General features: G+C 36.9%; 1 protein-coding gene across 8 annotated transcripts in view; it reads left to right on the top strand.

Annotated features, from left to right (window-relative positions):
* The window catches only part of TRPM7 (transient receptor potential cation channel subfamily M member 7), a 124,486-nt gene that overhangs the window by 24,861 nt on the left and 75,545 nt on the right, over positions 1-24,080 (top strand). For all 8 annotated transcript variants that reach the window (XM_036240640.1, XM_036240602.1, XM_036240612.1 and 5 more), the window contains exons 2-8: positions 4,219-4,298; positions 6,552-6,590; positions 9,828-10,026; positions 12,859-13,072; positions 18,194-18,318; positions 19,615-19,786; positions 23,046-23,220. In XM_036240640.1, coding sequence (XP_036096533.1) covers positions 4,219-4,298; positions 6,552-6,590; positions 9,828-10,026; positions 12,859-13,072; positions 18,194-18,318; positions 19,615-19,786; positions 23,046-23,220 — 1,004 coding nt within the window. The remainder of the gene's footprint in view (positions 1-4,218; positions 4,299-6,551; positions 6,591-9,827; positions 10,027-12,858; positions 13,073-18,193; positions 18,319-19,614; positions 19,787-23,045; positions 23,221-24,080) is intronic.

Below are 24,080 nucleotides of genomic sequence, written 5' to 3'. Positions count from 1 at the left end.
TGGATGGGTGGGGCAGGGCCTCGAGGAATCACTAGGGTGGGGCAAACAGTGTGAGCCAAGTTGCTGGAGTTCCAGATATGCCGCCCCAGGGAAGGGTTCACCAGAGGAACAAAGCCTTCCCTAGCACCTCTGCCTCTGCAGCTCTCCTCCAAGGTCAAACAGCTCAGTTCTTCCCTAAGTGTCTTTGGTGCTTTTCAAGCTGCCTCCCCTCTGAGCTCAGATGGAGCAACTCTGAGTCAGTCCGTGTGTGAGCCCTTAGGAGGAACTGCCTGAGGCTCCAGCAGCCTCAGCCTCCCTCGGCCTCAGCAGCCTCAGCCTCCCTCGGCCTCAGTTCCTGCTGGTTTTTACAGCCAGAAGTTGGGGGCTTTTCTTCCTGGCACTGGAACCCTGAGCTGGGAGCCTGGTGTGGGACAGGGACCCCTCAGTCCTCATGGAGGACCTTCACAATGGAGGTATCCTTCTGATTTTTTATTTTTTATCTTCACCTGAGGTCATTTTTCATTTTTTGTTCAGATAGAGTGGGAGGAAGAAAGAGAGAGAGAGAAACATCGATGTGAAAGGGACACATCGAGTGGTTGCCACCCGCATGACCCAACCAGGGCCGGGGACAAACTGCAACCGAGGTACGTGCCCTTAACGGGAACCGAATCCCGGTCTCTCTGGACCGCAGGCTGATGCTCTAACTGCTGAGCCAAACCGGCCAGGGTGAAGGTATCCTTCTGATTTTTATCTGCCACACATGGGTGTGGAATGAGCCCGTCTGTGCCTCACCCCTCCTACCAGTCTCAGTGTGGCTTCTTTAATTTCGTAGTTGTAAGACTTCCATTCAGCTCGATTTCAGGCAGTTCTGAATGATGGTTATTCTATAGTTTAGTTGTAATTTTGATGTGGTTGTGGGAGGAGGTGAGTACCGGGTTTACCTACACGGCCATCCTGACCGGAAGTTTGAGGGCATTTTTAAATAGTGTAAGCCTCATCCAGAAAGTGACATTTGCTGAAAGACTTGAAGGAGGTGATAGAATGAAAGTAATGAGGTAGGATACAGAGAGGCAGAGCACTAGGACCTTAAGCTTATTGTAAGAACTTTGGCTTTTATGAAACTCTTGAGTAAAATGTGAAGGTATTGGAAAGTTTTGAGCAGGGAAGTGACGTATGACATATTTTTAAAGGATAGCTTTATCTCTCTTGAGGAATAGACTGTAAGGTGGCATGAGTGTATTCTGCAATAAGCCAGACAAGAAATGATGATGACTTGGATCAGAATAGTAGCAGCGAAGGTTGAGAAGGGGTTGATTCTGGATATGTTTTGAAGGCAGGCTGACAGGTTTTGCTCATGGGATTATATATAGAAAGTATGTAAGAAAAGAGCCCTGGCCGGTTTGGCTCAGCGGTTAGAACGTCGGCCTGCGGTCCAGAGAGACCCGGGTTGGGTTCCCGCTAAGGGCATGTACCTTGGTTGCAGTTTGTCCCCGGCCCTGGTTGGGTCGTGTGGGTGGCAACCACTCGATGTGTCCCTTTCACGTCGATGTTTCTCTCTCTCTCTCTCTCTCTCTCTCTCTCCTTTCCTCCCTCCCTCCGACTCTATCTGAACAAAATGTGGAAAAATGTCCTCGGGTGAGGATTAAAAAAAAAGAAATCAAGGATGTCACTAAGATTTTTGCCTTTAAAAACAGGATTGGTAGGATAGAGTTGCAATTCACTGAGATGTGGAAGACTGCATGAGTAATGAGTGGATGAAAGAAGAGTTCAGTTTTGGCCATGTTAAATTTGAGATGCCTATTAGACATCTAAATGAAGCTATTGAGTTGGCAGTTGGATATATGAGCATGGAGTTCAGGAAAGAGTCTGGCATGTTAGTATAAATTGGAAGTCATTCAGTATATTGATGGTAAACTGCATGTGAGTACTAAAAGAGTGAATATAATTAGAAAAAAGAAATCTAAATATCAGGGATAAGAGGAAGAATCAGTAAGGAGATAAAAGGAGTGCCCAATAAAGGGAAGAAAATAAAACTAACTGATGAAGATGTTTCAACAAGATGAGAACGATCAACTTGGTTAAATGCTGCTGATATGTCAAGGAAGATGAGTCCTGAAAATTGGATTTAGAGGAAGTCATTGGCTTGAAAGCTTGACTAGAGTGGGTTTTATTTTATTTATTTTTTTAATTCTCACCCAAGGATATTTTTCCATTTATCTTCAGATAGAGTGGGGGGAAAGAGAGGGAGGGAGGGAGAGAAAGAGAGAGAGAGTGAGAGAAATATATATCTATGTGAGAGAGACTCATCACTGGGTTGCCTCCTGCCTGACCCCAACCAGGGCCGGGGACTGAATTGCAACTGAGGTATATGTGCTCTTGACCGGAATTGAATCTGAGACTCTGGTCTGAGGGCCAACACTCCAGCTGTTGAGCCAAACCAGCCAGGGCTAGAGTGGGTTTTAGAAAGCGTGGGAGAAGAAAAGCTCTTAGCTGTAGATGGAGGCAGAAACATGGAGTGTTACCTTGAGAGGGAAGTGTAGTCAAGCAAAGGTCTGTGTTATTGTTTTTTTAAATGTGGAAAATAATAGCATATTGCATGCGGATGGGACTGAGTTAATAAAGAAGGAAAAACTTAAGGAAGAATTGGTGGAGAGTGAGGGTTAGGGGATCTAGGGCACAAGAGGACTAGTTGGACTTAAATAGGAACACATGTAGTCACAGGAAAGAAGGCAGAGTATGTGGCTATAGATACCCATTGGTGGGTAGATGTGATAGAAGTTTGTAGACATTCTCTTCTTTTTTGCTTCAAATTTCTCAGTAAAATGTGAAGTGAGTCAATAACCATTGACCTAGGAAATGGACATTTTTGAATGATGGGTGGAATTTTGGAACCAGAATTTGGGGCATAAACTAAGGTTTATTATTACCTGAATGATTTGAGAGGAGCCTGAAGAACTTTACCCATCATAATTTTGTCTAGAATATCTCTTCTAGAGGTTTCCTTTAGGAATAAAGGCCCTTCTTTTTTGTACTGTCCTGGAGAGATATAATACTGTATATATCTACATCTATATTCAAATAGGATGAAACCCAAGATTTTTACTTTATCCTAATTTATGGTGTTTCACCTATTTCAGTATTTATTGTCTCATTCCCTTTTAATCAGTTACCCATAGCAGGAGACAGAGTCTCAGGATCCAGGCAGAAGCCTAAGTAGTGGTATAAAAAGTTACTATTTAATAGTCTTTTAAATTTGAAATAACTTTAGATTTACTGTAATTGAGGAAATGAGTTAATCTTCCATGATGATTCTATATTTGCCTTATTCTTCCTATTAATTTCTTTTTATATTTTGAAGCTATCTTATTTGGTTATTCATATTTAAGATTGTTATAGCAGTCTGGTGAATCAAACATTTGTAATCATGTAATAATATGCACTAACCCTATTGATGTATCTTATCTGTCCTTTGGTTAGAATTTGCTTGATATCTTTTTTTCTATTCCAGTGCCATTAACCATCATTCCATGTCCTTATGCTGTAGGCATCTCTTTTAGAAGTAGAATATAGTAAGGTTTTATTTTATTTTTTTATTTTGGGAGTGTGTTTATTTATTAGGGTAGAAGAAGCAGCAGGGGAGAGCCTAGAAACATTATAGGAAAGAAGTGAGCCACGGCGGGGCTGCTGTTACATTGCTGAAAAGTCAGGGAAAAGGCGGCCTTGCAGATAGGTTCAGGGGTAAACCTAGGACGAGTTTCCACTGCCCAGTGCTCCCCTGATTGCAAGTCTTGTGAGGACCCTTAGAGTTTAGGAGGGAAAAGTAAAGATGCATGCCTGGGAAGGAAGAAAGAGGGGCATCCTCCAGAAAGAGCCCACTGCAGGGTTTTATTTTTTTAGTTAAACCTGACAAACACTTTTAATTGGCTTTTAAATGATTACATCAGCCCCTCTTGAGGTTTTGGCACACAATGGGATCTAAAACTTAATTTCCCTCTTTTTTGTTTATTTGAAGCAACAGGCTCTGCACAGCACTGTAGATTTAGTTATCTAAATCACACTCAAATGGAATGATTCTAATATTTTATGTGTGCTGTCATCAGGAAGCATGTAGTTTGTAATAAATATTTAGCAAATTGAAAAAAATAGAACTATTTCTTTTTATGTATTTATAATTAAAATATTTTTTTATAATATTAGTGGGTTAATTTATAAACTATCTCTTAAAATTTTTTGTTTTAGTCCCAGAAATCCTGGATAGAAAGCACTGTGACCAAGAGGGAATGTGTATATATTATACCAAGTTCCAAAGACCCTCACAGGTAAGCATACCTTTGTTTCTTCTGGGCTCTTCTAGAACTGTAGATGTAAATTGTATTGCTAATTTATTTATTAAGAGCCCAAAGTGTTAATTAAATTAGTTTTGGTTTCTGTTCACTTTTGTGCGTACTGTTGATTGTTCTTCTTACAATGTAACATCACACTTTAAATTTTTTTATTGATTTTAGAGAGGGAGAGAGAAACAGAAACATTGATTTGTTGTTCTACTTATTTATACATTCATTAGTTGATTCTTGTATGTGCCTTGACCGGGGATCAAAACCGTAACCTTGGGGTATAGGGACAACACTCTAACCAGCTGTATTACCCGACCAGAGCCCGTAACATTACATTTTTAAACCAGAAAGCATAAATGGGAATTACTGGGTCACATGGCTAATAATTCCTAGAGATAGGATTAGAATTTAGACCTCCTTAGTTCAGTATGCCAGTTCTAAAATAAAACAATGTTGTTCTTTCATTGAGAGAAAATTATGATTTTGCTTTATTCAAACAAAATAGATTATATTATCACTGAGTTTATTTCCTATAATTTTTAAAATTCCATTTTGCAGTCAATAATAAAACTAGTCATTAGGTATTAAAAAAACTCAAGCTATTACTAAGTATTTTTGGCTATAGCTGTTCATGGAGAAATAATTTATAAACACAGCTGGTCATTTCTTTCTACACTAAGTGGTTTTAAAATTAATTTTATATGTGTAGTTTAACAAATGGATTTTCAAGGTACCAAAAGGTATAAGTGAAAGTCTCCTTTAAGTTTCCCTTCCTTAAGGAAACCATTATTGCCTGTTTCTTGGAATACCTCTCAAAAATAGATAGAGTCTTTGCTGTCTACACAGATGTCTATCTGTTCCTTCCTCTCAACTTTTTTAAAAAAAATTTTTATCCTCACTCGAGGACATTTTTCCATTTTTTGTTTGGATACAGTAGGAGGGAGAGAGAGAGAGAGAGAAACATCGACATGAAAGGGACACATCAGGTGGTTGCCACCCACACGACCCAACCAGGGCCGGGGACAAACTGCAACTGAGGCATGTGCCCTTAGCGGGGATCGAACCCGGGTCTCTCTGGACTGAAGGCCGATCCTCTAACTGCTGAGCCAAACCAGCCAGGGCTCCATTTTTATTTTTATTTATTTATTTAATCAATCATCTCGAGGATATTTTTACATTAATCTTCAGATAGAGCTGGAGGGAGAGAGAGAGAAGAGAAACATCAATGTGAGAGAGACACATTGATTGGTTGCCACCGGCACAACCTCCACCAGGGCCGGGGATGAACTAAAACCGAGGTATGTGCCCTTGGCTGGAATGGAACAAGGGACTCTTTGGTCCATGGGCGACACTCTTACTGCTGAGCCATACCGGCCAGGGCTCCCTCTCCACTTTTAAATATATACTGTTTAGTCTATTGTGTTTGTTATCTTGGTGATAACCACTTTGTTCTTAATCAATGCATCCTTTTAAATTATATATCTGTATCATAATTTGTTTTAATAGTCCTTAGTTGATGGACATTTTAACTATTCTGTTTTTCTTTTTGTTGTTAGGCAAAAAAAAGAGCTCTGGTGAATAAACCTTTTTTTACCTTAATCATTTTACACATGTTACAGATATTTTTTAGCTGTTACTTTTAGTATTGAAATTAGAGTTTGAGAGTCCGCAGTTTTTATTTTGATAGTTATTGCCAACTTGCCCTTCATAGAGAGTATATCAGCTTATACTCCCACCAACAGATTCGAGACTAGTATATTTTATATTCTTGCCAAGATATTGTCTTAAAAGTCGTAAAAAATATTTTTTCTAATCAAATGTCTTTTTATGTGCATGATTTTACTATGAACTATATGTTCATATATTTTCCTTTTTTATATTGATTTGATGAAACTATATTAGGGAAACTAATGTTTTGCAAATATTTTTTCTCAGTTTTTTAGACTTTACTAATGGCACATTTTTGTCATGTATTTTTACATAGTAAACTATTAGTTTTTTTCTCCCATAGTTTCTGGATTTTGCATTATACCTAATTGTATTTAAAATATGAAAACCATGGGAGTTTAAAAAAGTAATTACTTGAATGTGTAAATCAGAGTATAAAATGACCTATGATATCTACTGAACAGTTAAACTATATAATTTTTCTTTGTTTAGTACTTCTTTCTATATGGATTTTGTATAGTTTAAACTAAAAGTTTTTCCCTTTAAGTAATATATGTACCTTGTTTATAGGTGCCTTCCAGGATGTCAAATTTGTCAGCAACTTGTCAGGTAAGTTTATTGCACAAATTTTGACTAATAAAACTAATCTGTTAGAAATATTAGAATACTGTGGGATAAAATTTATAGGCTATTATATTTGAGGGTTCCTTTACTCAGACATGGGAGGTGAAGGATTGGGTAAGGTTGCTTGAAAGTCAAGTGAAGCTACCTGAGCAGAGTTCTAAAGTTAAATGTGAATTAATTGATTGAGGGAAAGTGATTTGAGGCAGAGAGAATGTGGGATACCTGACAGTGAAAGAGATTATGGTTCTGTCACAAATCTTGGGAATTTAACATGTAAGATGGTTGTTGGAGAGATCTGAGTCTGGAAAAATGAGTAGGGCCCAGATCATTTAAACTCTTTATGCATATAAAACATATTTTTAATTTTATGTTAAAGGACATTGTATAGGGAAGTAACGTGCTTACATTTTTTTTCTTTCTTTGTTTGTTTCTTTTTATAAATACAGTTGGCATTTTATGGAGATTGAATTTGGAGAAAAAAATAATTTGGAAAGTTTTGTAGAGTAATTCTGGCAAAATAGAGACCAAATTAAGATAGTGGCCATGATAATGAAGAGAAGTAGACATTTTTGAAGAGATTAATGTGATAAACTCAATAGGATTTAGTGGATGTGTGAAGGGAAGATTTGAGATGGTACCTAAATTTCTGACTCAGACAGCTAAGTAAATAGTATGTTTAACATCTGATGAAAGAGTATAAGAAGACAAATAGGCTCTGGTTGGTAGGCTAGGGTCAGAAATGCATAGAAAGAGTTCATTTTAGATATACTGAGTTTTACCATCTTTGGTCTTGTTTATTTGTTCCTCTAGATGGGAAATTCCATCTGGTGTCTTTCCATTGAAGCCAAAGAACTTCCTTTAGCCTTTGGTATAATGCAGATATACTGGATATGAATTTTTTCTTAGCTTGGTTTATCAGAAAATGTTAATTTTACTCTCATATTTAAATGATATTTTCACTATATATAGAATTATGTTGACAGTTTTCTCATTCTAGCACTGTGAAGATACCATTTCTGTTGTATTATGGCTCTTGTTTGTGGTGATAAGTCAGCTATTATTAACATAGCTATTTTACTGTATGTAATGGGTCTTTTTTCCCTCCAGCTACTTAAAAGATTTCTTTATTTTTGGTTTTCGGCAACAGGTTTATAATGTGCCTAAGAATGATTCTCTTTGTACTTACTCTGCTTGTATAAATATTCATAAGTTCATATTTTCCACCGAATTGGGAAGTTTTCAGCCATTGTTTCTTAAAATATTTTCCTGCCTCACTCTTTTCTCTCTTCCTTATGGGACTATAGTTGTGTACCTATGTTAGATTGCTTGATATTTTCCAGAGGTCACTGATGCCATTTTTTTAAATTAAAACTTTTTTTACATTTGTCAGATTTATATGGATATGTCTTTAGGTTCACTAAACCTCGTATCTGCCATTTTCCATATGTTTTGTCCATCCAGTGAACTTTTTATTCATTCATTTTATGTATGTGTGTTTATTTATTTTTGTTAATTCTCACCTGAGGATATTTTCTCTATCCACTTTTAGAGAGAGGTGGGAGGGAATATCGATGTGAGAGAGACACAATGATTGGCTGCCTCCCACATGACCTTGACCAGGTCCAGGGATCAAACCTGCAACTGAGGTACATACCCTTCACCAGGAATCAAACCTGCAACCCTTCAGTCCGAGGGCTGGGGCTCTAACTGCTGAGCCAAACCAGCCAGGGCCTGTTGTTGTTTTTCTGTAGTGTCTAATATGTTATAAATCCTACCCTATGACATTTTATTTTTATTTTTTAATTTTTTTTCTTCATTGTGCTCGCTTCGGCATTCTTCATTGATTTTAGAGAGAGAGAGGAAGGGGAGGGAGAGAGAGATAGAAACATCGATGAGAGAGAACATCAGTTGGCTGCCTCCTGCATGCCCCCTACTGAGGATTTGGACCACAACCTCAAACCCGCTAGTGCATGGGTCAACGCTCAACCACTGAGCCACACTGGCTGGGCCTAATTGGGCCTTTTTAAAAAAACATTTCCATATCCTCCCTCATCCTGTTCATGTTTTCCTCTAATCATCTCAAACATATTTTTAATAGTTTGAACTTATTTATAATGGTTGTTTTAGTGTCCTTTTCTGCTAATTTCATTATCTCTGCAAATTCTGTGTCTTCTTTAGTGATATTTTTTTACTTATATTTTTCTGCATGCCTAGTAATTTCTGATGGTTTCTGCACACTGAATATTATATTTTGGGTACTGGAGTTTGGTGTATTTTATTAGGGAGTCTTGAACTTATTTTAGCCTGCTGTTAAGTTACTTTGGATCAGTTTGGTCTTTCAGGTCTTGTTCTTAAACTTTGTCAGGGTATATGCAATCTAGGTCTAATGTTTCTAATTAGATGTTACTCTTCTGAGGACCTTATTATAGGCCTTCGGTATTATGAGATCTCTTCATTCTGGCTGGCAGAAACACAAACTGTTGCCTGCCCTTTATGAACTTTAGGAATTATTTGGCCTGCTACTGTCTAGCAGTTCTTAACTTATCCTTGGGTAGATAATTCTTACTCATGCTAAGGGGAGACCCTCTGCATATATCTGGAACTCTTTTCTCTCTGTGTAGCTCCCTCCTCTTTGTTTTCTGCCTGACAGACTCTAGCTTCTGTGACTTCTACAAACTTGGATTTTTTATTTTTATTTTTTAAATCAAATCACTGAGACTGCCTAGCTCCCTCTAGTGGGTTCCTACTTCCTACATAGTGGTTCAGTTAGTGCTCCTAGATAAAATGCAAACTTTCTGTCCCTGGCCCCAGACCACCATCGTTGTCACTATATAGATTAATTTGCATTTTCTTAAATTCTTTATATATGGAATCATAAATATATACTCTTTGGTGGCTTTCAGCTTTTTTCATTCAGCATGATGATTTTGAAATTCATCCATATTATTTTGTCTGTTGGTGGTTCATTTCTTTCTGTGTTGGAATACTATCCTATTATTTATTTGACCTTACTCCATTTTGTAGATGCTCACACTAAATTTTGATGACTATATTATCATATACTAATGTATTTATACTATTTTGATGCTGTAGTAAAGGTATTAACTTAGCTATACCAAAATTTAAAAGATTATTTTTATGCTATTCATTGGTTCATTCATTTTAAGTCAGTTTTTCATTGACTAATTTTTTGAAGGTTTTTTAAAACTCATTTTTCTTCAGGTGTTTTTGTGGTCGCTTGGTCAAGCAACATGCTTGTTTTACTGCAAGTCTTGCCATGAAATACTCAGATGTGAAATTGGGTGACCATTTTAATCAGGCATTAGAAGAATGGTCTGTGGAAAAGCATACGGAACAGAGCCCAACGGATGCTTATGGAGTCATAAATTTTCAAGGGGGTTCTCATTCCTACAGAGCTAAGGTATGTCACATATAGTCGTCCCTTGCCACTTCGCGCTTTGACATCACGGCTTCACTCTGTCGCGGTTTTTTCAGATATATTCATTAAAAAGTTGATCGAGACAGTGAAAATGATACAGGGCACGCTCGATTATCTGAGTCAATTATACACCCCTGTATTACAATTAAAATTAAAATTACTGTACATATGGACTGTATGCCTATGTATTCGAGCACTCCAGGAATCTTTCAACGCCAGGTGTAGCCGCTAGAGTCTGGAACAGATTAACCGCGATAAATGAGGGATGAATGTATTTTATTTTTCACTTCATTTATCTTGTTATCTGAATAATAAATACTTGTTGTCTGACAGTTTATATAATGCTATGTCAGGAAATCAGTCTCAATTATTCCTTTATGTATTTTTAACTTCTTTGTCAAAGTGTATACAGATATAGAGTTGTTATACCTTGGTGACTTGAACCTTTTATCATTATAAAATATCTTTTATCTCATCATTTTTGTTGACAAAGTCTGCTTTTTCAGGAGTCAGTATAGCTAATGTTTTTCTTTTACCTTCAACCTTTCCTTATGTTTTAGGCTTTCTTTTAAATTAAAAAAAAATATGGTTTACTGTCTCCCTTTTTTTTGTTCCCTTTTCTTTCTTGTGTCTTTTGGATTAAGTATTTTTTATTTTCTACCTTCCTTTATTAGCATGTTATTGATATATTCTTTCTTATTCTTAGAGTATTGTTTTTTTGTTATTGTTAATCCTCACCTGAGGATATTTTTCCATTGATTTTTAGATAGAGTGGAAGAGAGGGAGGGAGTGAAGGAGAGAGACAGAGAGAGAGAGAGACAGACAGACAGACACCGATGTGAGAGAGTCACATCAATTGATTGCCTCCGACCGAGTTTGGGGATAGAACCTGCAACCCAGGTATATGCCCTTGACTGGGAATCAGGCCTAAGACCTCTCCATCCTTGGGCTGGTGCTCTAACCACTGAGCAAAACCGGCCAGGGCTAGATTATTCTTATAATAAATACTGTAAAATACACTTTTGAGTTGTTATTATTATAAATTAGTATTTTTACTACTTTCTGGCAATGAAAGATATTTTAGAATACTTGTAACTGCATTTATTTCCCTTATGGCTTATGTAGTTTGTTGGCGTGAATTTTATTTCTTTATGTATTTTAAACCCCAAAGATGTTATTGTTTTCCATTTAGATTTACCAATATTTTACTCTTCATGTGTTCTGCCTGCTTCTTTGTCTTGATGGCGAAATAGTGCCAAATGTTGTACCCATCTCCAAGTTTTCCTGTACTCATGTATCCTTATCCCACAAGTTCTCATCCTTGACAGCTCTCTGATGCCTCAAGACAGATATTATTTATCTACTTTCTAGTTTCTCCAGTTCCCAGGGGCAGAGATAATCCAAAGCAACCTAGTTCATTGCTGGAAGTGGAGTGTATTTCTAACATAGTCTTTTTAAAAAAAATTAACTTGAGACTGTTTTCCAAACACTACTGTGTGTACTGTGTTAACTATAATAATGAGTTAAACTAAATTAATGCAGAAAGACTTAGCATAGAACAAAAATTATTACAATGTATTCTTGTTTGTTTGTTTGTTTGTTTAATCCTCACCCGAGGACATTTTTTCATTTTTTTGTTCACATAGAGTGGGAGGGGGAGAGAGACATCTACGTGAAAGGGACATATCAACTGGTTGCCACCCACATGACCCCAACCACTGCTGGGGACAAACTGCAACTGAGATACGTACCCCTACCGGGAACTGAACCCGGGTCTCTCTGAACCGCAGGCCAACACTAACCGCTGAGCCAAACCGGCCAGTGCTGCAACGTATTCTTAACTCTGGAGTCTTCTCAGTGTTGAAGAATTCTGATAATATTTTTTCATTGGTGTTTGATCTTTGTAATGGAATGGGCAATATATTGTTTTGCAAAGAACCTGTCTTAGAGGTGATTAAAAATGTGATCTCTTCTAACATCTAAATATTTCAGATTCTTATGAGCTAAGTCATATAGTGCATTAGACAAAGAGAATGAAGTAGATTGGTCATAGCAAGTAAATTTGGTGATGTCACTTAACATAGATAAAATTTTAAAAAATCTATTAAACCAGTGGAAGTGTCTGTAGATGTGATAGCTTATTTTCTGTAGAATGGTTTAAAAAAATTTAAACTGGTGAATTCATCTGAACACCTTAAAATATTGAGTAAGATTATTAGTTTCAGTAATTTGTGCATCCAGTCTACAGTTAACTTCCAATGTGGGAAACCACCATTTATATTAAAAATATTTTTGTTATTTTACTGCCTAGTCACAATTCTACTATAAATATACTAGGTCATTGACAAAACTTTCAAACAGATAATTCAGTATTTGCTTCTCTTATTAGCAAGAGTTGTGGAAGCATTCTTTTTTTCATCATTCTTCTTTTTCTTTTTTCCACCATTGTAGCTGGCCTTAATCCCTCTTATTCACTGCATGCTCATAGTTAAACAAGCTAATAAATACTGTGGATAAATTTGTAAATTAGATGAATGGTAATTGAATTAATATAAACAAGAAGAGTAATACAGTTATGTCTTAATCTAAAAGTTTACAAATTAGTGTGCCATTACTTCTCTAGCTCTTATAAAATTTTCTATTAAAATCATTTGCTCTTGCTTAACCTAAGAGTGTAAATATATTAAAAGTAGCCTATGAAATATATTTTATAATAATCTGATTGAAATAAAGTTTTCTAAAATTGTGTAGCATTGTATTATGAAACCTATGAACATACTTAGTTATTTTGTTCCTTTTAAAAATCTTTTTTAGTATGTCAGACTATCATATGACACCAAAACTGAAGTCATTTTGCAACTCCTGCTTAAAGAATGGCAAATGGAATTACCCAAACTTGTTATCTCTGTGCATGGGGGCATGCAGAAATTTGAGCTTCATCCACGAATCAAGCAGTTGCTTGGAAAAGGTCTTATTAAAGCTGCAGTTACAACCGGAGCCTGGATTTTAACTGGAGGAGTAAACACAGGTGCTGTGACGATTATACCAATTTTATTTAGTGTGTTTGTAAAATTTTTGTAATATCAATTAGATATTTGAAACAAGTCAACATCAAATATAAATATATTTGTTTTTTCTGTTAAATAAGTTACAGTTCCTAGATATATATGATAACTATAAAAGTATTTGGTTTTCATTTAGTCTTTTTAAAAAATAATACACTTTAGAGCAGGGGTTGGCAAACTATGGCGCATGTACCAAATCCAGTCCATTCCTTGTTTTTGTAAGTGAAGGTTTATTGTAACATAGCCACAGTCATTTAGTTTGTATTATCTATGGCTGCTTTTGTGCTACAATAGCAGAGATCAATAGTTGTAACAGAGATTCTGTTTCCTGCAAAGCCTAAAATATTTACTATTTGGCCCTTTACAAAAGAGGTTGGTGACCCCTGCTATGGAGCAAAGTATTATTCCTGTCACTTTCTGGCTACTGGTGAATTGATACAAGAATGGAATCCATTGCCTAAGCAGTAGTAAGAAGTAGCTTTCAAAAGTAATTTTTAAAGTACTATAATCTTGCATTTTAAGTCTTTCCTGTCACATATACAGGTTAGATATAAGAAAGGCAAATTAATTTTAATATCCAAAGTAAAGCAATTATTACTTAAATTAGCTTACAAATATCTAATTCATTACCAACAACTGTTTTTTGAACCTCATTGTGTGTTAAGTATTCTTCTGGCTGCTGAAAAAATAATCATTTTACAAAATGAATAAAATATTTACCTTTATGGAGATACATTCTGGTGGGGGAGATGCAGACAACAAACAGATAACTAAATGTATTATAATATGTTCATTTCTCTAATATATTTTCTGATGTATCTTTTCGGGAAAGGAAAAAAAAGAGATGGGATTACATTAAACTAAAGGGTTTTTGCATAGCACAGGAACTCATCAACAAAATGGAAAGACAACCCACTAACTAGGAGAATCCACTCACCAAAGATATATCTGATAAGGGGTTAATATCCAAAATTTATAAAGAACTCCGACACCAAAAAATCAATCCACTTAAAAATGGGCAAAGGACCAAAATAGATACTGCTCAAAAGAGGACATATAGCCCTGGCCAGTTTGGCTCAGCGGTTAGAGTGTCGGCCTGCGGTCTGGAGAGACCCGGGTTCGGTTCCCGCTAAGGGCGCGTACTTCGGTTGCAAGTTTGTCCCCGGCCCTGGTTGGTCGTGTGGGTGGCAGCCACTCGATGTGTCTCTTCACGTCGATGTTTCTCTCTCTCTCCCTTTCTCTCTCTCCCTCCCACTCTGTCTGTACAAAAAATGGAAAAATATCCTCGGGTGAGGATAAAAAAAAAAAAAGAGGACATATAGATGGCCAATAGACATATGAAAAGATGCTCAATGTCATTAATTATCAGAGAAATTCAAATTAAAACCACAATGAAGTATCGCCTCACACCTGTCAGAATGGCTATCATCAATAAATCTATAAACAACAAGTGTTGGTGAGATGTGGAGAAAAGGGAACTATAACACACTGTTGGTGAGAATGCAGATTGGTGCAGCCACTATGCAAAACAGTATGGAGTTACCGCAAAAAATTAAAAATGGAACTGCTGTATGACCCAGAAATTCTATTTCTAGGTATATATCCGAAGAAACCCAAAACACTAATTTGAAGAAAAATATGCACCCCTATGTTCATTGCAGTAATCTTTTCTTTCTTTTTTTAAAATCCTCACCCCAGGATATTTTTCTGTTTATCTTCAAATAGAGTGGTGAGGGAGGGAGAGAGGGAGAGAGACAGACATCGATGTGAAAGAGATACATTGACTGGTTGTCTCTTGCACGACCCTGACCAGGGCTGGGGACAAACCACAACCGAGGTATGTGCCCTTGACTGGAATTGAACCCACGGGCCAACATTCTAACTGCTGAGCCAAACTGGTCAGGGCTTCATTGTTATTTTCAATAGCCAAGATACGGAAGCAACCTAGGTGCCCATCAGTGGATGAGTAGATAAAGCAGATGTGATACACACACACGCACGCACACACACACACACACACACACACACTCTCTGAAATATTACTCAGCCATAAAAAGAATGGAATCTTATTTGCAACAGCATGTATAGACCTAGAGGGTGTTATGCTATGTGAAGTAAGTCAGAGAGAGGCAGATACCATATGATTTCACTTATATGTGGAATCTAAAGAACAGTATAAATGAAGAAACAAAACAAACAGACTCATAGATACAGAAAACAAACTGACGGTTGCCAGAGGGGAGAGAGTTTGGGGGGCTGGGTGAAAAAAGTAAAGGGATTGAGGAGTACAGATTAATAGTTACAAAATAGTCACGAGAATGTAAAGTACAGCATAGGAAATACATTCAATAATATTGTAAAAACTATGTATGGTGCCAGGTAGGTAACAGAAATATCAGGTGGAACAGTTTGTAAAGTGTATGATTAGTTAATCATTATGCTGTATACACCTGAAACTAATACAAAGTGATATTGAACATATATTTTAATTGAAAAAATAAAAATAAAACCTATGTTGAACTCATAAAAAATGTGTAATAAGTTAGATGGTAAGTGCTATGTAGACACATGAAATATAGAGGAGAGTTGGAGGGGAGTGGAAAGGACTTCACTGATACAGTGACATTTGAGTAGAGATAGAAGAAAATGAAAGAACAAGGTAAGAATAATGTGAAGCACAGCATTTAGAGAAGAAACAGCCAGTGTGTTGGGAGAATAGTAAGAAGGGTTCAGTGTAGTTGGAGTGGAATGAGCAAGAAGCGCTAAATGATAAGATTAGAAATTTATGGGTGTGTGATGATGGCTAGGAGGGGCCGTGTGAATAGCAGGGACAATAGGCAGATCTTTATATAAGGCCTTGTAGTCCATGTTAAGTGCTTTGGCTTTTTCTGTGAATGAGAATGGATGGCTTTAAGCAGAGTTGTCAAGAGCAAAGATCACTTGGCTGATTTTTTTCTTCTTTCACTAGACAAAGAATTTATATAGATGGCAAATGCCATGTATACAGAGATAAGACACAAAGATGCTCAATATCATTAATCATTAGGACAACACAAAACTGAAACATGAGATATTACTACACAGCTATTAGAATGGCTAAAATTAAAAACTCTGATCATGTCAAATGTTGCTGAACATGGGGAGGAACTGGAACTCTTCATACCCTGCTGATAAGAATGTAAAATGCTACAACCACTTTGGAAATCAGTTTGGTCATTTCTGAAAAATTTACACAGCTGCCCTATGATCTAGCCATTCTACCTCTTGATGTTGATTCATGAAGAGACCTGAAAGTATATGTCCATGCAAAGACTTACATGCAAAAGCTCATAGTACTTTTATTTATAGTAGCCCCAAACTGGAAACAACCTAAATATCTATCAACAGGCGAGTAGTTAAATTATGATGTATTTCACACAATAGACAATACACATAGAAAAATGAACTAATATTATATACATGCAACCACATAGATAAATCTCAAAATAATTACACAGTAAAAAAAAAAAAAAAGCCAGAAAAAAGTGTAAACTTTGATTTGACTTATATAAAACTCTACTAAATTCAATTTAATCTACCATGATGGAAAGCAGATCGGTGATTGCCTGGTGGGGAACACAGAGCAGGGGAGAGAGATCACAAAGGGGCACAAGAAAATGTATGGAGACGATGAACATTCACCATCTTGAGTGTGGTGATGGTTTCACATGCCAAAACTTGTCAAACTGCACACTTTAAAGATGTGCAACTGATTGTATGCCCATCGTACCGCAATAAAAATGAATACAGTGATTTGACTTCTGGGACTCCTTTTCTTTGCTTTCTACCTTGGCTAATGTTTTGAAAGTAGACTATAAACAGGTAAGGCAGCAGTTAGAAAACCAGTGAAGATGCTGCTTCCATATTCAGGTAAGGAATAAGATATGATGCATTATAAAAACCAGATTGAGAGATGCACTTGTTTGCTAGGGCTGCCATAACAAAATACCACGGAATAGGGTATTTTGAACAAAAGAAATTTAGTTCTGTAGGTCCAAGATCAAGATGTTGGCAGATTTTGTTCCTTCTGAGGCCTCTCTTGGCTTTCAGATGGTCACCTTCTCATTGTGTCCTCTTATGGCCTTTCCTCTGTGCATGTACACATCTCTGGTGTCTCTTTTTGTGTTCCAATTTTTTCTTTCTTTTTTTAAATTTTTATTTATTTATTTATTTATTTATTTTTTATCCTCACCCGAGGACATTTTTCCATTTTTTGTTCAGGTAGAGTGGGAGGGAGAGAGAGGAACAGAGAGAGAGAGAAACATCGACGTGAAAGGAACACATCGACTGGCTGCCACCCGCACGACCAACCAGGGCCGGGACAAACTGCAACCGAGGTACGCGCCCTTAGCGGGAACCGAACCCGGGTCTCTCAGGACCGCAGGCCGACGCTCTAACTGCTGAGCCAAACCAGCTAGGGCCAATTTTTTCTTTCTATAAGGACACCTGTGAAGTTGGATTTTGGCTCCATGCCAGGTATCTCATTTTAATGTAATAACCTATCTAAGGGACATATTTCCAAATACAGTCACATCAGGTACTGGAATTAGGATTTCAATGTTGGAATTTTGGGGAGGAGCAATTCAGCTCATAACAAGTATAATGTGCTCGTTTGAATTGTCTTTTTCTATTCTCCCAGTTTTTGATTCATTTGAACACTTGTGGTTGGTATGTGCGTTTGTGCGTGCGTGTGTGTGTGTGTTGCTTGTAGTCTTGAGCCACACTTTTCATTTTTTAAGATGGTGTGTAGAGCAATAGCAAAAAGCTGTAATTACTTCCATTGAGGAATCTAACAGAACAAAGTGTAACAACATGATAAAACTTTTACATTGTGTTTCAGGCAGTTATGATTTGACATTGCTTTTTTTTTTCTTCTTTTTGGTCCTTGTGTTTTCTTTTTAAGTTTGTCTTTTGGACCCTGTTGCCCTTTATCTTTATGTGTAAAGAAAACTATCACAAAGTGTAATGTTACAGGTGGAGCACATGATTGTTTCAGAACACAGTGAAGACTTTCAAATAAAATGACTTAAATTTTGTATGAACAGGTGTAGCCAAACATGTTGGTGATGCCCTCAAAGAACATGCTTCCAGATCATCTCGAAAGATTTGCACTATTGGAATAGCTCCATGGGGAGTAATTGAAAACAGAAATGATCTTGTTGGGAGAGATGTAAGAATAATTTTTAAATTTCTTGTATTTGAACTTATGTATAAACAAAACTAAAACAAGGATCTTTTAGTCAACTTAAAATATTCATCAATGCACCACTTTTCAAATTACCTTTTATTTATTTATTTATTTATTTTTTAATTAATTTATTTTTTATTAATTAATTTTTGTTACAGATGTTTCTCCTTTTCCCCCCACTGATTCCCCCCCTCCCCCTCCCTCCCTGCCCTTTCCCCAGTTTGTTGTCCATGTCCACTGTTCATGCATACATACATATAAATTCTGTGATTTATCTCTTTCCCACCACCCCCCTATTTAGGGGATTGTCAGTCTGTATCCCACTTCCGCGTCTCTGGGACTACCCCCTTCCTCAGACTGTTAAGTTCATTATATTCCACAAATAAGTGAGATCATATGAAACTTGTCTTTCTCTGTTTGGCTTGTTTCACTTCGGATGATACTTTCCAGATCCCTCCATGTAGTCTCAAATGATAAGAGGTCTTTCTTTCTTACAGCTGCGTAGTACTCCATTGTGTATATGTACCACAGCTTTTTTATCCATTCGTCAAATTACCTTTTAAAAGGTATTTTTCCGAGGTTTTCTTCTGATCCTTTTGAAAATACAGTCATAGATAACAAGTAATTATCATTATAGTGTTAGATTTTGGTTTTTGCCTTTCATATAATTATTTCACACATTTTCCATGTCGTGCCAGTCTTTGTAATTAAATTTTTAATGATTGAAAGACATTAAGAATTAGTTTTATTGTTACTAAGACGTAATCAAATGCTAATGTTTTGTTTGAATAGGTTAAAGATGTGAATTGACTATATTTATTAAGTGACTATCAAAAAGGAATTACTAAATTATAATGATCACTTTTACGTGTAATTTCTAATGTCATTTTTAAAGATTTTACTTATGGCCACAAAAATAGCGATATGACATTTGATTGCTTTTATTTAGTGTGCTTCATATATTTCTCTTTATTCACCAATAAACTAATCATTTTTTCACATTAATTTTATTTACTTATTTGCTGCTTCTTTTGCATGTGATAATGAAATGCTATATATTCTGCAATGAGTCAAAATATTGTCGTATCATTTAACCAATTACTGATTAATCTTTAGCTGCTTAAAAGCTTGTGCTTTTTGATAATGTTCTTTGACATTTCGTATTTGTTGCCATAGGTAAATGGAATTTTACCTTATTTCCCTTTATAGATTGTTTATTTTTACTTGACATTATATAATTAATTCTTGCTACTAACTCTTACATTTGATATTGTTTAGGTGGTTGCTCCTTATCAAACCCTATTGAACCCTCTGAGCAAATTGAATGTTCTGAATAATCTACATTCCCATTTCATATTGGTGGATGATGGCACTGTTGGAAAGTATGGGGCAGAAGTCAGACTGAGAAGAGAACTTGAAAAAACTATTAATCAGCAAAGAATTCATGCTAGTAAGGGAATTTATAAATTTGTTACTGTTGAAATTATTCTGGACTATATTAATTGCCAGCAACATTTTTTTTTTATTGTCACCCGAGGACATTTTTTGCATTTATCTTTAGATAGAGAGGAAGGGAGAGAGAGAGGAAGAGAGAGAGAGAAACATGGATGTGAGAGAGACACATCGACTGGTTGCCACCCACACAACCCCAACCAGGGTTGGGGACAAACCGCAACCAAGGCACATGCCCTTAGCGGGAACCGAACCCAGGACACTGGTCCACGGGCCGACGCTCCAACCGCTGAGCCAAATCAGCCAGGGCACTAGCAACATTCTTAAAAGAATGTTCTTTCAAGTGCTAATTTTATTTTATTTTTAAAATATGTTTTTATTGATTTTTTTTTTTTTTTAGAGAGGAAGAGAGAGAGAGAAACTGATGTGAGACAGAATCATCAATTGGCTGTCTCCTTCACGCCCCCCACTGGGGATTGAGCCCACAACTCAGGCATATGCCCTGTCCAGGAATTGAACTGGGACCTCTCAGACCACGAGACGATGCTTAATCCGCTGAGCCACACCAACTGGGCTAAACTTCTCATTTTATTATGTAGCAAGGTAGCATATGAAACAACCAAGAATGACTGACCTTAGACAAAATAAGGTGACCTAGGAAAAGAAGCCTGTGGCCAAATAGGGTACTCAGATACTGAAGCCAAAGCCACAGAGTTCCATTGGAAGCTTTGTTGCTATTGTAACCCCATTGCAACACAAAGAATTCAGAAATCATCTTTTTTTCTTTATTGATATTTTAGAGAAGAAGGGAGAGGGAGAAACATTGATGAGAGAGAACATCAATTAGCCACCTCCTGCATGCCCTCCACTGGGGATTTGGCCCACATCCTGGGCATGTGCCCCGATTGGGAATCGAACCAGTGACCTCTTGGTGCAAGGGTCGATGCTCAACCAGTAGCTACACCGACCAGGCCAGAAATAATGTTGTGTGACATATTCTAATGTGCATGACTTTGAAATTCAAGATTGAAAAGTAAAAGAAGAAACAAATGCTTTATTGAAAAGTAAGAATCACCTTGCTTAAAGTTTTTAACATGAGTAGATATCACTCTTTAGTAGGTGTGTCTTAAAAGTTGGTATTCTTGCCCTGGCCGGTTTGGCTCAGCGGTTGGAGCGTCGGCCTGCGGTCCCGAGAGACCTGGGTTCGGTTCCCGCTAGGGGCGCGTACTTCGGTTGCAGTTTGTCCCCGGCCCTGGTTGGTCGTGCGGGTGGCAGCCACTCGATGTGTCCCTTCACGTCGATGTTTCTCACTCTCTCTCCCTTCCTCTCTCTCCCTCCCACTCTATCTGTACAAAAAATGGAAAAATATCCTCAAGTGAGGATAAAAAAAAAAAAAAAAAAAAAAAAGTTGGTATTCTTGATAGTGGTCTTCGTTTTCAACCATGGTCAACTTTTTTGGTTTAACATCTAGATTTTTATGTCAAAAGGAGAAATTGTGTAGTCTTAGGAGACCAAGGTGAGCTCTATGACAAAGTACAAAAGAAATTCAAAATTATAGAAGTGTGCATTCAGATTATAATGGAGTAATAGCATCTCTTTTCAAAATGAAGAATGTTTTGCCCTGGCCGTTTTTGCTCAGTGGTTAGAGTGTTGGCTTGTGATCCAGGGAGACCTGGGTTCGGTTCCCACTAAGGGCATGTATCTTGGTTGTGGTTTGTCCCCAGCCCTGGTTGGGTTCTGTGGGTGGCAGCCACTCCATGTGTCCCTTTCACGTCAATGTCTCTCTCTCTCTTCCTCTCCCTCCCTCCCTCCTACTGTATCTGAACAAAAAGTGGAAAAATGGCCCTGGCCAGTTTGGCTCAGCGGTTAGAGCGTCGGCCTGCGGTCCGGAGAGACCCGGGTTCGGTTCCCGCTAAGGGCACGTATTTCGGTTGCAGTTTGTCCCCGGCCCTGGTTGGTCGTGCGGGTGGCAGCCACTCGATGTGTTCCTTCACGTCGATGTTTCTCTCTCTCTCTCCCTCCCACTCTATCTGTACAAAAAATGGAAAAATATCCTCGGGTGAGGATTTAAAAAAAAAAAAAAAAAAAAAAGTGGAAAAATGTCCTCGGGTGAGGATTAAAAAAAAACAAAAACAAAATGAAGAATGTGTTTTGCCCTGACTGGTTTGGCCTAGCGGTCAGACAAAAGAGTCGCGAGTTTGATTCCTGTCAAGAGCACGTTCCTTGGTTGCAGTTTGGTCCCCAGCCCTGGTTGGGATAGTGCGGGAGGCAACTAATCGATGTGTCTCTCTTACATCGATGTTTTTCTCTCTCTCCCTCTCCCACTCTATCTGAAGATAAATGGAAAAATATCCTAGGGTGAGGATTAAAAAAAAAAATTAAGAATGTTTTAGAATCCTGTTGTTACCTCTATTTTGAATTCTCTTAACTGTGTTACAGGTTATTAAAAACAAAAATTGGTATTTTCACTAAATGTATTTGTTACTCTTGTAGAGGTCTTGAATTTTATTAATCAGTTTCTTTTATATTAATCCTGATTCTGTCATTTCTATATTAATGTTTCAGTGTGTATTTGGAATTGGAAATATATATTTTAATAAAAACACACATATTAGAAATTCAACTATACAATGTTAAGAAGCAAACTCTAAAACAAAGTTATATATTTCTTATTAAGAGTTTAGTTAGTGAGCCCTGGCCGGTTTGGCTCAGCGGTTAGAGCGTCGGCCTGCGGTCCTGAGAGACCCGGGTTCGGTTCCCGCTAAGGGCACGTACCTCGGTTGCAGTTTGTCCCCGGCCCTGGTCGGTTGTGCGGGTGGCAACCACTCGATGTGTCCTTTCACATCGATGTTTCTCTCTCTCTGTTCCTCTCTCTCCCTCCCACTCTACCTGAACAAAAAATGGAAAAATGTCCTCGGGTGAGGATTAAAAAAAAAAAAAAAATTAAAGAGTTTAGTTAGTGAAATATACAAAATAATTTTACTTTTCAGTAAATACATAAATTCTAGTGTATGCCTAATTATATATTGGATTTTATAATTCTGTCAATTAGAACAGATTTGAAATCAATGGAAAAGTAATTTATTCAGTATTTATTTATACCAGAATGGATCGTGTTGAGTGCTTAAAATGAAGTCAACAGTTTTGAAATAAATTATATTGGCTTTTTATTTTTATTTTGTTTTAGATTGAGTAAAAATTAAGATTAAATTACTAATTTTGCCTGGTATCTTAATTAATCTTTTACTGTTTTTTAGGAATTGGTCAAGGTGTCCCTGTGGTGGCACTTATATTTGAGGGTGGGCCAAATGTTATTCTCACAGTTTTAGAATATCTTCAGGAAAGTCCTCCTGTTCCAGTTGTCATATGTGAGGGAACAGGCAGAGCTGCAGATCTATTAGCATATATTCATAAACAAACAGAAGAAGGAGGGTAAGTATATGATTACAACAAATTTTTAATAATTTTATGTAAAGAGGCTTGTAGGTTTTTTTTAGAATATTTGATTTATTTCATTATGTTATGAACACAAAAATCTGAAGTTTAATGCAATACCTTGAAGAAATAGCTTATCTGACACATTATTGGAATGAATTCAAATACATGAATCCTTGTAGAGGACAATTTTGCAAGATCTGTCAAACACATAGAGGCACATTAGTTCCATTTCTGGGAATTATTCCTGCAGATATACTTATACACATATGAATAACATATGTATAAAGTTACTTGTTAGCATTGTTTGTAATAGTAAAAGATTAGAACAAAATAGAACATGTATCAAAGGGACTAACTAGGTAAATAAATTATGGTCTGTATGCACAATGGAATATTTTGTACCTGAGTAAGGTTGGTATCTGCTAGATTTAGGAAGAGTATCAAAATATATATACAGAAAAAGTAAAATGCTGACTGGCATGTATATTGTGCTACCTTTTATGAGTAAAAAAAAAAGATAATTTGTATATATAGAGAGCTCTGGAAAGTTATGTACATTAATAGTGTTCCTTGAAAACAGTTGAGATGAAACTGGGCAGATGGAAGAAAGTGAGAAGGAGACTATCATTTTGAATTTTCACATTTTTATAATTTAGAGTATTTTATATCATGATTTTTTAAAAAGACTTATCTTTATTGTTGAATGTATTACAGATGTTCCTCCTTTTTCCCCTATTGACCTCCTCCTCCCCATTCCCTACCCCCTCCTGCCTTTCCCCATACTGTTGTCTGTGTCCATTGGTTATACATATAAGTTCTTTGGGTTTTTTTTTCCCACCCCCACTCCCCTTCCC

This window comes from Molossus molossus, unplaced genomic scaffold, assembly GCF_014108415.1.
Source record: "Molossus molossus isolate mMolMol1 unplaced genomic scaffold, mMolMol1.p scaffold_m16_p_1, whole genome shotgun sequence".
Classification (NCBI taxonomy): domain Eukaryota; kingdom Metazoa; phylum Chordata; class Mammalia; order Chiroptera; family Molossidae; genus Molossus; species Molossus molossus.
The sequence above is the reverse complement of the archived record's forward strand: the minus strand, read 5'-3'. Positions and strand labels throughout refer to the sequence as shown.